Genomic DNA, 18,884 nt, shown 5'->3' with positions numbered 1-18,884 from the left:
ATTCTCCATCGCGTCTGCTCCCTCTAGTTGTAGGAAGCGCGTGTTTAAGTACAACCCTTCGACTAACACCTAGACTGGTGTCGAGTCTACAATCTCTTTATGATCTGGGTTATAAGGCTTAACGCAACATACCATTTTACTTTATTCAAGTATTCTTGGTTGCAGAGGTGGTCATGTGGTTCTTAACGTCTTAGTATTATCTTTGGAGAATGCAGTCACTCGTCTTTAGGACGATGGTGACTTTTCTCGTATGAGGAGGCGGCGTGTCCTAGGCACTACTCGTCTGTAACGGGATGGACGAAGTGCCTGAGTAGTGCGAGTATCCCTTGCAACTACTCTTCCGGTGTTAACGGGATTCTCCATTTGGATCTAATCTAGATAGAAATGGATTCTGCTACACAGAACCTCTAATTTCTTCATCCATTCTCCCCAGAGTTTAACCTGTCGCATCTTTCAGGTTTTCTGGGTCTCCTGCTAAGATGCTTAGTTTGTGGGATTTAAGCGTGAATGGATGGTCGTAGTCAATGTTTTGACTCTTACGACTTGAGTTACTTTTCCCAACCGAGGGTGTTAGCTACTATGCTGGCTTAACCGGGATGACAACAAATTTTGAATTTGTGGTCATTTTAGTAGCTCAACCCACAGTGGTTCTCTTAACTCCAGCTCCTTTTCTATGGGATAGGATGAAGGGTCTTATTATAAGGTTCGTGGTAGACCTCATACTCGGCTTAATCACTAATACTCGGTATATGCAAGTCGTATATAATTGAGATTTGACAGGATGTTCAGATGTGTGGCCCCACCCCAGACCCACAACCCAACGAGGAATAGGGAGTAGGGAGGAAGCACACATCTTAAATCTTATTGATCTAAATTATATACCACTCTAATGCATATACTTAGTAGTAGTAAGTTAATCCTATGAGTTCTCTCTCTCTTGATTCACGAACATGATTGTGCGGTGCGGATAGCCTTTCTGGGGGATCTTTTGAGTAGGCTTCGGGCGGTTGTTGTCTTCCGGAGAATCTGCGGTGTCTTCCGCTTCTGGTTTTAATGTCTATGAAGGGGTTGGTTAACAGCGCATGGTACCCTTCTCCTAGGTACTTCGGAAGGTTTGGATAAGAGAGACGACTGACGGATCGCATTAGGTTTTCTTATTAGGTTCGGAAGAACCTTTATTTGACGCATATGCTATGGTGAAAGTTCTCTTTACACAGCACTAGGAATTTTCACATGGTCGCACCAAGTCGAACCATGACTGACGGCAGTGTCGAATTTAACAAACATCGACATGATATGGAATGGAGATTGATAGGACCATGTGCTGAACAGGGCACACAAGTTCTTAGCGTCTCGGGTTTCGTCCATGGTATCACTATCGCGGATACTTGGACCGATAGAATTGACACGGAACTCTAGGGGGTCCTAATGTTTCGGAATAATGTACTTTTCATGAATGGATTTCTCACGAGGCCTCTCTATAATCGCCTAGTATACACTAGTCATGTATAATTAAGATTAAAAGGACTGTTGACTGAGCGACTCCGCCCTAAATCCACAACCCAACGAGGAACAGGAGATAAGGCAACATCACTCACTCGAGGTCTATCAATCTTAATTATAAATGGCCTTAACGTATATATCAAGCCATCATAGCTTTACCTGATGGGTTTTTGAATTTTTCAACAGTGCTGCGACTTTCGCCTTAACGAGGGAGTAATTACAATTAGAATTTATTTATTAAAGTTCTCAGCTAGCTACTTAGGATTGAGAGACGTACCAAAATTCTACCGGGTTTCTTGATGCTTCCCCTAGGCATTAGGGTTAGACTCCTCCTGCGCCCTTGTCATTTCCTTCAGTTGGGCAGTCCCTCTTGAAGTGCCCAATTTCACCACATAGGTGGCATACTGGACTGGTCCCCATATTGGTGGTTGATGTAATTAACTCCACCGGGGTTCTGCAGATACGAGAGGTATGCCCCTTCCTATTGCATCTGACACAAAGGAATTCTCGACAGATACCATGATGATGGTAGCAACACTTGCTGCAACGGGGGAGGTTTCCTAGGTATGGTCTTCTTGTAGTCGAGACGGAGGGGTTGACAGGGGTACTGACTACCTCAGCTCGTTGCCCCTTGGAAGGTCCTTGAGTCGAGGTACTTCCCTCCTCGTTCTTAAACTTTCTTTTCAGTGGATTTGGTTGGGGTTCTTGGGTGGCTGGGTACACGGGTGTTGGTTGCTGCTGTCTATTTCTTTGATCGGGATTCCCGATAGGGCCCTTGCTAACATTGGCGTTGTTAGCATTCAGGTGAGCCACGATAGCTGCTACGGCTGCTGAAACTGCAGCTCGGAACGTAGCTTCATCGAATTGAAGGACCGGTGTCTTACTAGCGGGTTGGTTACGTTTCTTTGGAGGCATGGTTTTTCCTACACGAAAAGGAACACAAGCTGATGAGAGACGATGGTAAACCCTAGACGTATCTTTCTTTATTATGATAGGCATAAATTTTCCCGCGCCTTGACTTATGGTTATCTGAGCGTCGACCTACATCCCTATGATGCAGTCTGGGTAACAGGGTAGGAGTAAGTGTATCGGAAGGCCATAAAATGGAAGTCGTTCCTACTAAGTTATCTTCATACTGGAGAGGTTCACTCTCCGATTTTGAAAAGATTTGAGAGAAGTTCGGAACGAAGATCACGGAAGAAAAGGCTCATGAAGACTTATGGCTAAACACTCTCAATCGAGGTTTCGAAATCCGATCTATTCGTATTAATTGCGACGGGAAGGACGATTTGCCTGGCACATAGTGTGAGTAGTGTAATCACTAACTCACTAAATTGTATTATTTTATGGATTTATTAGCGTGACGATAAAGAGGAAAAGACACTTCTCGGGTTCCATGCATTGGCTCCCTCTGTCCACCTCTTATCCCTGACTGGAACAGGCGTTGGTTTTCTTCGGGTATTTATCTAAGGTTCTCTTCTCTTGTAGACATATTGAATTTCTACCCCGTCTAACTTCCGATTCTGAATCTAAGTGTCATCACTTCATGATGGATGACTGGAATCTCGGAAGTTCAGGCGAATTTCTCACCGATGTCCCTAAAAGGTATAGGCACATGGTGATTTCAACAGTCTCGTCCCTGTTCATTTATTTCCTACTTGGAAATCTTCTCAATGAACCTCTTCTAGGTCTGTATCGACTCTTCGGCCGATTATTGATGTGGATAAGGTTTTCTAAAGGGTTCGTGCGAGAATGGAAATGTCTAAAGAATCCTAAGAGATTATTAAAACATTTCACTGGGTGATCCATATCGAGTCCTGCTACGATTTCACAGTGTACACAAATCATATATAACTTAGATCTGATAGGCCTTCGAATATGTGATACTACTCTATATCCACATCCAAACAGGGAAAAGGAAGTAGAGCGAAACCACATATTCTCAGACTATGAGATCCTCACTATATATAACCTTGGGAGTATACACTCTGTAATTATAGGTCTATCAATAAGGATCTCTTTAGTTTTCACTCAAGGTTATTTATGGTTCCTAAAATACCCTTATAGTATTTTAATTACATGTTTGATTCTTCATCTCTGAACATGCTTCTGGGATTATTGTGAGTCTTTTAGTATCCTAAAATACTCCTATAGTATTTTTAAACTTTATGTTTGGCTCTAGCATTCCTATTTGGTAAGTTTCAGATTTGTTGCAACACCACCAACACTCCCAAGCACACGTTAGTCGCATCTCGAATAAATATAGTTGATCAGGTTATATTTATTCTAGCTTACGATTACATAACTGCCCAGGTTTGACGGTAATGGTCAACATCCAAAGACTTTTATTCTTATTCTTCTTGTGATACTTTGTTCGGGTGTTTATATTCTGGATGTTCTTATATTTTTGTAAAATATGGTTATATTTTAAAGTATAATTCTTGGTCAGAGTATTTTTATCCCAATGTATTTATAGATCGTATATCTTTTATGATTTGATATACTGTGCTCACTATAAACAAGGCTCTGATACCAATCTGTCACACCCCAAAACCGAAACGGCGGAAACGTTCTGGGGTGGAGGACGTCATGTCAAGTATCACAAAATATGCAGTATAGTAATCAAAGTACAACAACCATTGCATTAATAGTAATAATTTTACATAGGTTACATTTAGCAACAACATCAAAAGTAAATACAGAGAATAACATATAATGCAGCTCGGTACAAGGCTGTCTTCACAAAAGCTCCCGGAGTGTACCTGTCTACGGATGACCTGAGAATACAAGTTATTTTGAAAGCGAGTACCAGCATTTTTAAAATGTTGGTGAGTTCATAAGTATTTAATGGCATTGATGTAAATACATGTTTTTTTTTCTTCAAAATAAACTCATAAAAGATGGTGTTTTAGAATTTACAGAGTGTTAGAATTCTTTCCAGAAAATCATATATTTTCTAATAAAGGTAGTCTTCTACCAAGACCCATCTGTTTTATGTTTAAACGAGTATTTTCCCCTAAAGGTACTATCATTATCAAAATATAGTTTTTACTTTAAAGAAATTGTGGGAAAAATCACAAGTAAAAGTAAATAGGGAAAAATAATATTTTACCTCAGCAGTAACCCTGTTGGCTAAAAGTAAATAAAACATAGACTCCAGGCGGGACGCCTAGCAAAGCCTAAAAGTAAATAAAACATAGACTCCAGGCGGGACGCCTCGCAAAGTCTAAAAGTAAATAGAACATAGACTCTAGGCGGGACGCCGCGCAAAGTCTAAAAGTAAATAAAACCTAGACTCCAGGTGGTATTGAATGAACAACACGCCTCGGAGAGTCTAAAAGAATGAAATACAGACTCCAGGAAGTATTAAATGAACAATACGCCTCGGAGAGTCTAAAAGAGCCTTTAATCCTAAGTGGGATGGTTTAAAGGTTTAAAATGTGGCCTAGTGTATAACTAGGAAGTTATATATAATGATAATTTTATATATAGAAAATACCGTGATGACACTTATTACCTTAAAGCCATGAATTATAAGGTAACTATAAAGATACTCGTAACCATACTGATTGACAATCGAATACTTGACGACCTGCTGGCGTCGGAATGAATGTGACATTTGTCACCCCTTGGCTTGGTCGGCCGGGACTGTAGCTAGCAGTCAGGATGTGGGAGTATATGTCCCGTATAGATCTATACACACAATGCCGGCTCTCCCTCCAGGAGACTCTGGTTACCACTCGACAACAGTGAAATCCACGTTTGAGGATGTATCTCATGTTTTGAAATCTATATACCTCTTTTTTCACTAAAAGTACGAGTGTTTAAAATATAGATGTACCTAAGTTCTTCCTTATGAATGTTATGGTTGGTTTCTAAACTATACCTATTATAGTTTACTTGGAAGGTTATCTGGATGCCTTTGCTACCCAAAGGTGAGGAAAATTGGCTGATGGAACTTTTATGACTATATATGTATAGAGGATATATAACTAATATTTAAATGACCTTGGGACGGATAACCGATACCCTAAAGCCACATCCAAACAAGGAAAAGGAGTTAGAGCGAGCTAGCCTTCCTAAGTCCTTTAAACATTACTTATATAACTATACATATAAAGGCATGCATTTGACAATATAAAAGTATAAAAGAAGTTTTGGTAAAACCTTTGGAAAATTTATAAATAAGAATTTAAGACTTGATGTTAGTTTATAAAACAAGATTTGAAAACCTTTAGCTGGATAAAACAGTTTAACATGCAAAAATCTATTTGCTAGACAGTTATTAATCACATGTGATTGATCTAATAACCTTGTAGGTCAACTTGTATTCCCCCCATAAAAGCATTTAAAATCATTTAAAAGGTTGATTCAGGGGTATGAACTCACCTGACGTGGGTGATTCGGATGGACGGATGGTATAGGATGCTAAATGTCAAGTGAGGACTTGAACACACACGCGAATCCTATTTAACATGTAATGATACATTTAATTATCTAATTAGTCATTTAATAACTAATTATGCAAGTAAGGACATCCTAATGCATGAAAACACTTTGCTACAAGTGCTAGGAGTACCAAGGGTTGCATATAAAGAGAGTATGGCTTCACATTGGAGTTTACTCCTCAAATGGTGGCCCTTAGGGGTGTTTACGGTTTCTGGACCACTTCCCCCATGAGTTTACGGTCGTAAACTCATGGAAGTGGTGCCATTGGGTGTTCAAAAGTCTTATATCACTCAAGGAAGTAAGCTAGACTCGAATCTAGGGCTTAGGAAGTGACTAGGGTTCAGAATGGACCCTTGGTGGGGTTTACGGTCGTAAACACATGAGTTTACGGCCGTAAACTCATGTTTTTCCACCCATTTTGTGTTTTGGTGTATCTATCTTACGCATGCAAGGTTCTAGTCACTTATACAAGCCATAGGAGGTGTTAGGGGCACAATATCACCCCTTTGTAGAGTTTACGGCCAAAGGACCATTTCCTTATGAGTTACGGCCGTAAACTCTATGTGGACATGGTTTCTTTGATGTTTAAGGTCCCTAGTTCAATGGTGGTTGGTTCTAGGCTAAGTTCTGGGCATAAGGAAGGAAGAAAGGGCATCATTGCACCCTTAAAGGGAGTTTACGGCCCAAGAACATGCCTTGGCCGTAAACTCTCTTCCAACCCTTGTTTCTTGATGTTTCTAAGGCCTAAACATGTTAAACCTAGTGTACAACGAGTTAGAACAAGAGTACTTACGATCTAGGAGCTTGAATGGTCGGTTTTGGCCAAGAACACTAGTGTGTGTTCTTGGTGTTCTTGGTGAGACTTGAAGATCTATGAAAACATGAATTTCATGGATGAAAACATGTAAGATCACTAGTTCAAGTAGGATATCAAATAGTTAGGATAAGAAACTTACGAGTTTTGGAGATCGGGGACGAAGATCGGGATGATAGTTGAGAGGATTGCAGCCAAGGGAAAAGGAAGAAATGAACAAATGGCCAACAATCCTCCATATAAGGTGGAGTTTACGGCCCACATGGAGTTTACGGCCGTAAACTCCCATATGGTGGCCGTGAACTCCAGGTCAATGTGTTTCAGGCCCGTTCGTTGTACTATAGCTTCGACAGATAAACTCCAACACTCATTCCTTAAGTGTATTGGGCTCAGAACGCTCAAACAGAATCTAAATTGTGCTAAATGATAACAGGAATAAGTCTGACACTAATTTGGGTTGACTGGCTGAGAATTCAAGGCAATAGAAAATTTCGGGTTGTCACAGAAAGGCTTCAGATTGACTGAGTTTAAGAGGGTCACTTTCTTGCTTCAACAATATTAACAAAACATTTGGTTTACGGAGTTAACATACATTCATTTAGTTTTATATAAAGATAAAACTTCATAATACTATTCTCCGGTACAACATTACTTACATTTTTAGTCTTGGGTTTAAGACTTACATTTCATTTTTAAAGAAAACATTGGATTTTCTGAAAGCCCACTCTATCATTTTACAAGGAAAAGCTACCGATTTCTCTCATACAAAACGCTTATGAACCACCAACTTAATTGTTAACATTTTTCAAAATCACTTGTATTCTCAGGAAACCAGTAAACAGGTAATCAAAAGAGTTTTTGGAGGATGGGGCATCGCAACGTCATGTTATTTATTTTTGCCATATGTTTTTGATGTCAAGAAAACAAGGTTTTGAGTACAATGTAAACTTATTAAATATTTAATATGATGGTTGTAATGCTTTGATCACTACTAGTAATTTGTTATGATACTGTACATGAAAGTCATCCACCCCCAGACGTTTCCACCGTTCTGGTTTTGGCCTTTTGGTGTTAACATGATAAAGGGACTTATTGTTTGAGGTGTCATCTAGGTTTAATTCATAAATTCCATTTATTGGTCTAGCCTCAAAATAGAAGATTCCTTTGAAGAATGAGTGAACGTTATCATCAACAAATTTGAAATTATAACCAGATTTTCTTAAACGTGAAACTGAAAATGATATTTCTTGTAATAGAAGTAATTAAACTCACATTGTCTAATGTCAAGTACAGATTAGATGGCAAACATAAATCAAAATGTCCTAAAGCTTTGACCGCAACACGTGCTCCATTGCCGACATGTAATACCATATTGTCTGCTTTTAGTTCCTTAATCTTTCTGAGCCCCTACAACGAATTACAAATATGAGTTCCACAACCAGTATCTAATACCCAAGTGTTAGATGAAAAAGTAAATAATCCCATTTCAATCATGAAAATGGATATACCTGAAGGGCCTTCCCCGCCCTTCTTGTTTTTCTACTCAGCAAGGTACTTAGGATGATTCCTTTTCCAATGCCCAACAACTCCACACTCAAAGCATATGTCATCTTTGGCAACCTTTTCCTTCTTCTTGGGTGGTGGGTTTTTGGGAGTTTCTTCCCTTTTCCCTTGCCAGCTTGTAGCTTTCCCTTGAAGTTCTTTCCTTTCTTCTTTTTGACCTTTCCTTCCCTAATCATGAGCACTTGGGGGGTTTTCCTTTGGATATTCTTTTCTGCAGTTTTTAGCATCCCGTGCAACTCAGAGATAGGTTTCTCCCACCCATTCATGTTATAGTTCATGATGAAAGCATTGTAAGACTTTGGCAAAGAGTTCAGAATGATAGTTGTAGCCAAGTCTTGTGGATATGGAGATCCCAATCTCTCCAATTGATCTGTGTAACTTTTCATCTTGAGAACATGTGTGATCACATTCCCACTCTCCTTCATTTTCATGGCATGGAGTGCTCTCATAGTGTCGAATTTTTTGGTTCTAGCTTGTTTACCAAATATCTCCTTGAGATGTTCAATCATGTCAAAGGCAGTGTAGTGTTCCGGATCCCACTGAAGATCGGGAACGATAGAGGCAAGCATAAGACACGAAACATTAAGTGAATCATCTATATGCTTTAGCCATGCATCTTGTGCAGCCTTTGTGAGAGCAGGTGGTTCATCAGGGGTTTGTTTTTCAAGGATATAGTCTTTCTTTTATTGTTTCAAAACAATTCTTAAATTTCAGTGCCAATCCAAAAAGTTGGAGTGGTTAAGTTTTTCTTTGTCAAGAATTAACCGAATGTTCATTGAGTGGTGTGTTACAGTAGTTGGTGGAGCCATCTACAAAAGTTTAACAAAGTTTTCATTTAGTATTTAATTTTTTAAATAACAATACCCTTTTGTTTCCAAATACATTATTTATTTAAAATTTAGGATCCAAGTTACAAATCAAATAAACGGTTAGGTATCCTTTATCCCATTTACTCAATTTTAACAATGTAAATAACTTGTATTAATTACACCATTTGTAATTCCTTGATGTATGAGACCCTTAACAATCCATTTGTTAATTTGACATGTTTGGTCTCACTTATGCCATGGAACACTCTTGCTTAGGTGACCTTTATCACAAGAGGTTTCCAATCATGTCAGAGAAACTTGTATAATTGGCCTATAACTTGGTTATAGAAATCGCAAAAATACTTTGGCCATCAAAAATGATACTTATCGTTAGGTATCCTTTATGCTACTAGCATTATACAAGTGATGTCCAAATGTTTCTAAAATTGGATGGCATAGACTTGCATTTTGAAAAAGATATTTGAATGTTTTATTATTCTATATAAAACATGTGATATTATGACAATTACATGCATCCAATATGTCATGATATCAATTTTCTAAAAAAAATCACTTTTAAGGTTCTTATAAAAAAACCTGGTTTTTTATATTTCGGCTTGGTTCAATTTTAACATTAATACCTAGTATTAAATTTGTGTTTGAGCCATTTAGAACCTTTTAATATTGTTTAATAAAACTTCATTTTATCAAATAATACTTTGGAGTTTGAATAAGTCATCAAAACATGATTTTTACACTTATAATTCAATATTTCAAAAGTTGTCGTAATTAACAATTTTATAAAACCGGTTTTTATTTTATGGCTAGAATATGTTACATCTAATGTTCATATTTATATTTTGAAGAGTAAATTACACGAATGGTCCCTATGGTTTGGGGTAATTTGCATCTTTGGTCCCTAACTTATTTTTTTAACTCGGATGGTCCCTATAGTTTTTTTTGTTGCGCACTTGGTCCCTGTCTTACCTAAAAATACTATTTTTCCCTTGATTTTTTTAAATTTATTTAAATAAGGTGGGGTAGGTAAGAAAGGTAAGGTGAGGTGGAATGGGGTTGGGGTGTGTTTATTTAAATAAATTAAAAAATCAAGGACAAAATAGTCTTTCTATGTAAGAAATGGACCAAACATGCAACAAAAACAAACAGTAGGGACCTTCCGAGTTAAAAAAATAAGTTAGGGATCAAACATGCAAATTACCCCAAACCATAAGGACCATTCGTGTAATTTACTCTATTTTGAAATCTAAACTCCATGTGATGTTTATTTTGTCCAAAAAATAGTTTGGGTTTGTGAACAACAAAATTATCAACCACACAAAATATTTAGTAGAAGAATAAACAACACAAGCATGCATTTGACATAAACAAGACTTAAACTACATAACACTTTTGTGAGCCAACACAAAAGTGTTAAATCCTTCCTAAGGGACAAAGAGACCAAATATTACAACTTGTTCTTCATGTGATCTTCAAGCTCACACTTGCAATGACAACCAACTTTGTTGTAATTTTATAAAAAAAAAATTATAAAAGTTATGAACTTTTATAAAAACGTGGGTCTCTATGGTTCTTCAAGAAATGGCCTCCATCTTTATCTTGTTATATTTTTCATAAAATAAATCTAGTCTAAAACTAATCTATTACATAAAAAATAACAATCATAAAAAACTAGCTACTTTTATTACATACTTTATGAATAAAAGGATATTACAAACCATTTTCAACCAAATCACACAAAGAACAACACAAATGGTCCAAGGCTTGTTTATGCACTCTAAAATACATATAAACACAAAAAAAACATTTGTTTTTCTAAGACAACTTTAAGTGACAAAAAATGCATGTAAGTTTTTGTCACATAAAATAACAATTATAAAGTTGTCAGAAGAAAATATGTATGAACTTGTTTTTATACAAAAACAAGTTATCCATATTCTCCAAAAACTAAGATTTCCATAAATCATAAAATCTAACCAAACTTGCAAGGTGGCTCTTGATACCAATTGTTGGGTTTTTATTTAAAACTTAGTTTCAAAAACTACAATTAATGGCAAACGAAATACTTGAGTTTTATAAATAACATAAACATTTTATCACCCACCAATGATCATCTTGCAAGTAAAGGAAAGATTTAAAACACAACCATAGAAGGAAGAAATGGTAACAACCTTTGAATCACTTTGAGTCTTGTAGGGGAGGCTTGGAAGTTGATGGAGTGAGGATGAACCCTTGAGACACCAACAATGTTCCAACTTGATGTAATGCTAGTTACAACTCTTAAGCTTTAAGTCAAAATAAGATTATGACTTAAAGAGAGAATTCAAGCAACAAATATCTTGAAAGTGCAAGACTTTAGAGAGAATATGGAGAGGGGAGGGAAGCTCTCGGCTTTTGGCAAGGAATGTGTGATCAAAATGAAAGCACTCTCCATTATTTAAAGTAGAATGTTAATCCAAGAGTCCTTAATCATTAAGCACTTTAGACAACATTGTCCCCTAGCATGCACCATACTTTGAATACTTTTGATTAAACAAATAAGAAAGCCATGCTTCTTCTTTTCCCCATGCATGGCCGGCCATGATGGTGAAAAAGAGAATATTTGGTTTATATTTTATAAACTCAAAGTTTATAAGATGTAAACTTTGTCTTTGGCTAAAAGACAAAAGGCTTACCTAGTCCAAAATGGTGTACATAACTTATTAATTCATACATTATAAAATAATGTGTTACTTGTATTGTAAAATAATTATTTCCTGGAAATAAATATTTTCCCAATTTATTATAAGAGTTTATGAATATTTATTAAAATAAATTTCTAATAAATAATCATTTGTATCAAGTTGTTGTTAGTGTGACCCTTAGGATCATATGTTATTTAGCAATATCATTTTAATATGACCCTTGAGCATACTAGATCTTTCAATTTCCGCAGGAGTTAAGTCCCTTTGCGTATGGATGACAGGAAGGGAGAGGAAGTTCTTGGTTTAAAGTGGAGTTTAGAGGATGCTTAAGTCAAGGTGTAGATTGTTAAATGTGATTTGAACATTTAAAGCATTCTCATGGATCATTTGGTTTCAATGGAGCACTTAGAACTGAATGGATAACTTGGAGTAAATGGATCATCTGAGAAGGGAATGGATCATATGAGAAAGGAACGAATCTTCCAAAAAAGAAACGGATCATCATGAAATGAATGGAGCACTTATGAAGGGAATGGAGCATCTTGTGATGTTCCATGATTAAGATGCGCCATCTAGATAGTCGATGCACCAACTTGGAGCATAGGTGTACCATGAAATCTAGATGTGTCACTTAAAAGTGCATGCACCACTTTGGAAGTCTGATGCGTCATTCACGAGGAGGATGCACCATACAAAGATTATGCACCATCTTTTGCATAAGATGTGCCATCCTCAAGCATGATGCACCATCTTTGTGCAAGGGTGTGCCACATACATTCTTGATGAGCCATTGTATCCCTTGGTGAGCCACTTATGTTATGATATATACTCTGTATATTGCTCCAGATTATCTAAGGTTGCTCAGAAGTTTAAGATGCTCAAGGAATGCAGCATGATACACCACCATGATGGTTGATGAGCTATTAGTGTTCATGATGCGCCACTTGGGCATCATGATGCTCCGCTATAGCTCATGATGCTCCATCATGTGTTCTATTAATGTTAATATAATTTATCTCAAGGATGAAGGTTCCAGGAGCTACTACATGGTGGATTGTGATTAGTTGACATCTTTCATTAGCCTATGGATTAATATGCTTAACCTATTAGGGTTTTAGGTCTTTTCCATATTCTATAAATAGGGGTACCTGCTATTCATTTTTTTGTGTCTTGAACTCTAGTGAAAATGCAAATATGTGTTGAGTTGTACTTGTAACCTTTTCGTTCGAGAGATCAGGAATAAAAAAATATTTCCCTCCTGCCCATGGATATAAATCACATCGACCGAACCACACAAATATCGTCTATTGTGTGCTTTTGGTTTTGTGTTTTATCCACATTAGTTCCTAACAAATACCTTTGTATTTATAATATGGACACTTTTAGAAATTGTAAATAGACATCGGTATGTATTTGTTCAACCAAATTGAAATGAAATTATATCTGAGATGATAAAAAAATCTTTTTTTAGAGTTATGAAAAATAGACTTTGAATGTTTAATCATTGAAATCAATAAATTATAAGATAATATAACAGTACTGAAAATAATAAAAATAAAATAACAATAACAATAAAAACAATGAAAAATACATGTTCTATTTGGTCATTGGACTTTAGTGGACACCACTACCATCATTTAATGGTTAAATTTCGTCGTTAGCTTTGCTTTTGGTACGTTGGTTACCATCACGATAAGTTAATCAGATGAACTAAGGATATCAAGATCGAGATTTTACTTAAAATCGTTTTATGTTTTGCAAGATTGTGATCGTAAGATCGGATCGAAATCAAAAGATCATACCAAAATGCAATCATATTCGAATTTGCTCGCAAGATAGTGATTGTGAAGCATATATTATAATTAACTTGATGTTGATTAAGATGTAAACAAATGAATCAACTTTAATTTCAGAAACTTGAACTATAATTTTTGTTGTTACAAACTAGAAAAATTAAGAAAAAAAACAACTTAATTCGGAAAAAAAAGATCATTTTGATCATGTACAACTAAATGCATAATATCAAAAATGATATTATTAGTGTGTTTTGTTTAATCCAAGATTTATTGATGAAATGGTGATGTTTCTACGTCACTTTTTGCAACTTACATGGTTCGACTTCAAGTTCAGTAATTGAATTTTTGATACTCGGCTATATAATACAACTTAAGAGGTGAGATCGAAATCGTAGTGTAATCGTGATCATTTTTCACTTGTAGGATTTTAATATCAAAATCGAGATTTTAGCAACCTATTAAATATATATCGCCGATCCGTTAATATTTTTTATAATTATTAAGGCTATTAAGATAGAGATACGCTGTATTTGAATATTGGATACCATTATTGTTTATAATTAATTTAATTAAAACAAAATAAAAAGATTGAATTTAATATTTGTATCATTGTTATACTCGTATTTCGTGTAGTTAGTTGGCCAAGAAATTATTATTTGAATCATTGTTGTATTTTTACTTCTAATTACAATCGACTATATATCCTATTTAATTATATATTTTTTTCAATATAATAATCAATGATCTTTTGTATTATGAAAATTTAATATCAAATGTATCATAAACTTGTTTTATTCCATTTAATATAATTAATATAAGACGTTAAACATGTTAATACTTAATATTATATTTGTAAACGCTAATAAAACTCTTTCTGAGATTGTTAATTAAAAAGAAATTAATACGCTATGGCAATAAAACATTACAATTAAAACGTAATAAATTGAAATTTATTCTTAAGAGTGATTAAAGCATACAAATAAAAAGTAGACATGACTTAATTAAAATCGTTTAATGTATAATTTTGGAAAAGCTTGCTATGATTTCCGTCAAGCCAAACAAAGCATTACAATATCACGATCGAACCAGGAATACAAAAATAAAATAAAAAGAAAGTAAATACAAATTAAATGACCAATGATACCCTTTGACCAGATGCGTGTATGTGATATAGCAGTATACGACCACCTCAAAACAACCAACTTTCCAAATTTGCCCTTCAATGGTTTCTACGCGGAGATAAGATTGCGTGGTTGCAAGTATACCTTAAGCCCATTCTTCATAAACAGCGTCAACGACATCTTCTGTTCCACCCGGTGGCCGGGAACAAGCTTCAGCCGGTAACGGAGGAGAACCGCGGAAACCACCGATTTCATCTGTAAGTAAGCCAAATCCTTACCTAAACAAGTCCGAGGTCCGGCGTTAAACGCCACAAACTTGTAACCATCTTTGGGCGGTTCAAATCTATCTCCGGTAGCCGATAGCCACCTCTCCGGTTTAAACTCCAAACAATCTTCACCCCACACGCTCTTCATCCTCCCTACGGAGTATATGGAGTACGTCACTGTTGAACCCGCCGGAACCCTAGTTCCGTCTGGCAAAACGTCGTCATTGATAACGTACTTGAAATCCTCCGGCACCGATGGATACAGTCGCAGGGTCTCCGCCAGGGCTGCTTTTAGGTATTCTAACCTGTCAGCTTCATCGAAAATCAGAGGATCGGAAATCCAAGTGTTGGGATCGTTTCCACGTGAATCTTTTAACACAGCAGTCAATTCGTTGATTATTTTAGCTTCGATCAACGGGTTATTCATAACCAGATAGAAAAACCAGCTGAGAGCGACGGAGGAGGTGTCACGTCCGGCGAGAACAAAGTTCAGAGCAATGCGCTTTAAAACGTGGTTTGGGAAGATATTCCCGTCGACATCTCGTTTCTTGATAAACCTCGATAGAAGATCATCTGAAGGGTTTAATTTACGAGCTGTTAAAGCATCTGTCATGTAATTTTCGACAACTTGAAGGCTTTTTTTCAGTCTCATTTCTGCGCCTATACCAAAAAGCTTCTTCAACCGCCATAGAAACCCTGGATACAACAACCGCTGCAGCGTCGCCTCTGTTGCGGAATCAAACGCCGTTGCAAATGGGTTTTCCGATAACTCTAAGGATAACGTTTCCGGGTCTTTACCAAATGTCAACCCGCAAATGTTATCGAACGTTAACCGGAGTAAAAGATCTTGCAAGTCGACGGGGAAGCGTTCTTCGGAGGCTTTTTGCAAAATGCGCCACAATCTGGTTTTAATAGTCCTGCTAACCCACCTAGCCATGGCTTGCCGGAGCGTGCGTGTCGTGAATTCCAACGCCGCCGTCTTCCGCTGTATCAGCCACGTTTCGCCATCGCTATTGAATATTCCTTGACCTAAAAGATCATGAAACGCCGTTTGCCATGCGGGTCCTTTAGGGTAGTTATCAAATCGGGTCCGGAGTATGTGCTCAATGTTTTTCGGGTTACAAGTAACAGTATAAAACCCTTGTTTACGTGCAAAGAATGGTATGGCGATTGTGGTGGTCTGATAAGTCCCACCACCACCGGAATTTCGTAGGTTTCCGGCGATCCAATCATGGATCCGAGACCTATTTAGGAAGAGAACAGGAAGGCTGCCGAAGAAAGGATAGACTTTGGGGCCAGAAAGATGACGGGAGAGGTGGTGGAACCAGAGGAGGTAGGCTGAAGAGGTGGCTACTACCATGAAGACGATCATGAGCTCAGCTTCCATGGCGGAGTTTAATTCTTAACTGTGTATTGTAGCTTTAGTGAAGAAGGTGGTGAAGAAGGGTTTATATTCAAAGAGCAAAGAGCATGGGACTGGTGTAATAGAAAAGTTATTCAAATTTAGGAGAGAGTTGTTGAGAAAATACTTTTTTGGTCTTTGAATTTGTGTGGGGGCTCTTTGGTTGATAGGAACTTGTGTTTGTATGTTCATAGTTTTTGATTTATTTTAATTAATCAACTTTCCTTCCATATTTTTATGAATTTAAAATGTATAATCAATTATATTCGTGTTATATACTTATATATTCACCAAAAAAGAATTGTTGGGAAATTTTCTAAAATAGGTATGATTTGCATATGCAGATATGCAATGTCATAATTACACACACGTATAGCATCTTATTAATTATTTAATACGTTTGAGGTTTTTGTTTTTTAATTTTAACTAAAATATCGTTCAACCAACAAATACAACAAATCAACTATCGCTGTTTTAAATCTAGTTTACGACTGTTCAAATAATGTTTGTGTAAAAACCAACCTAAATATACATTATAAAACACTAATAATAATATCATTTTTAAAGGATACTATATAAATATTAATAGACATTAATAGACGTGCTACTTAGGAAAAGTTACAAGTATTTTGTAGGTGGTTTTCGGTTTTGGCTTCTTGGCTGGATTTGGGGGTGGTCGGCTGGCATTGAGCCGGTTTCAGCCCGATTCCTTTTAAGCGCCACATGTTTGACCGTTTTTCCCTCCATGTTTTCTCCACCGTTGCTTTCCCGGTTATACTCCGTGCTTAAATCACCGGCTTCCCCTATCTACTTCGTGCTTCTCCCCAAAGGATATATCTCCCACCAGCTCTTCAACGCCAATGAAAGTACCCTCCGCTAACAGGCCACACTGAGTATCCAAGTCTGCAATGTTCTGGAACCGGCAAAAACGTATCATGTTGAAAAGGTGGGACCAGGTGAGTTAGGGCTCAATCGATTCAATTTGCTTTCTTTCTTTTAATGTACACGTGACATCTTCTTCTTTAACGATTTTGTGTTTTCCCCATTTCTTTTTGTTTATCCTCTGCTCGAATTGGTGCCCTAACAAATTTGAAAATCCTTCGATTTTATTGTTCAAAATTTATAGTTTGATAATTCATTGAGTAATCACAACTCCCAAAGGTCCAAAAGTTCTAAGACTGCAACAAGTAGAACACCTAAAACTCAAAGATGATGAATTATTGATCAGAGTGGAAGCCACAACGCTTAAACACCAATGATAGTACCCTCCGCCAGCAGGCCACACTGAGTATCCGGAACCATCGAAACCGTTCGCAAAAATGTATACCGTTATAAAGTTGGGGATAGGGTAAATTAGGGCTGAATCGACTCTAAGGGGGTGTTTGGATAGGGAAACAATGGCTGCTTATTAGCTTATTGCTTATTCTCACCACAATAAGCTAATTTAAGTGTTTGGATAGGATGCTTAAAAAATTAGCTTATTGTGGTAGGAATAAGCAAAATAAGCTGATTTTAATAAGCAATGGGGGAATGCTTATTGCTTATTGGTCATTTTACTCATATAAACTGTTTTATTTTGCCAAACACTTAAATGCTTATTGCTTATTGTTTATTCCCACCACAATAAGCTAATCCAATCACATTTTAAAAAAATGCTTATTCCCACCACAATAAGCAAATAAGCAATAAGCTAATAAGCTAAAAACTATTTATCCAAACACCCCTAATTGTGAGTATTGAATATATTAAAGTTTATATTATTCATATATGAATTCTTATAAAATTTATTAACATTACACACAACCTAGGCCTCTCGCTATATATTTTCTCTTTCAGTGTGTGTATCTGTATGTTTATGTTTGTAGGTCAACAGGGGGGATAATGAAAATAGAGGATCCAAAAGATGAAACTACAGTTAAAAGTAAAAAAAAATCACATATGTATTCAAGTTTCATTAAATGAACTTATGTGTTCTCTTTAATTAAACTTATGTGTTGTCACACTTTTTTTCATGTACTTATGATTCTCAAGTTACTTTTTCCAAACTAAGGATTCTAGTGTTTCTGGAGAATCATTGTCGAGGTCATGTAGCGCCCGGTTTCTCGTATGCTAATTATGAAGTTTAATTGTCATTTTGGGTTTTCCATGACATTGTGAATGGATTGCCACGGCATGACAGTGTGCCGGAAACACGCGTATCAATAGTGTCTCCCACGGCATGACAAGTATTAGCCACGACGTGGCGGTGGCTGTTTGAGCTAAAACTTTAATTTTTGGACTTTGAGCCCTATTTAAAGGAAGTAGTAGCTAGGGTTTCACCCCTTATCAGCCTCCATCACCCTCAAACATTTAGAAACCCTACCCGTTGTATCCTTTGCATATTGTGAGCCTATTTTAGTGCTTTTAGTCATCCTTGAAGGAAGATGAAGGAAGTGTGGTGCAAGATTCAGCTAGAGATC

At 36.8% G+C, this 18,884-nt stretch overlaps 1 protein-coding gene across 1 annotated transcript; it reads right to left on the bottom strand.

Annotated features, from left to right (window-relative positions):
• Nucleotides 1-14,633: 14,633 nt before the first annotated feature.
• Nucleotides 14,634-16,473, bottom strand: CYP86A1 (cytochrome P450, family 86, subfamily A, polypeptide 1). Its single transcript, XM_079067615.1, has one exon. The coding sequence runs from the start codon at nt 16,408-16,410 to the stop codon at nt 14,866-14,868; it is 1,545 nt and encodes a 514-aa protein (XP_078923741.1). The 5' UTR covers nt 16,411-16,473; the 3' UTR covers nt 14,634-14,865.
• Between the last annotated feature and the right edge of the window lie 2,411 nt (nt 16,474-18,884).

The sequence above is a fragment of the Lactuca virosa genome, chromosome 8 (assembly GCF_052849685.1).
Source record: "Lactuca virosa cultivar CGN04683 chromosome 8, Lactuca_virosa_CGN04683_v6, whole genome shotgun sequence".
NCBI classification, from domain to species: domain Eukaryota; kingdom Viridiplantae; phylum Streptophyta; class Magnoliopsida; order Asterales; family Asteraceae; genus Lactuca; species Lactuca virosa.
This window is presented reverse-complemented; position numbering and strand designations above follow the sequence as displayed.

Excerpts from the sequence above, each read along its gene's own strand:
- CYP86A1 (XM_079067615.1), bottom strand. The coding sequence starts at position 16,410 with ATGGAAGCTGAGCTCATGATCGTCTTCATGGTAGTAGCCACCTCTTCA.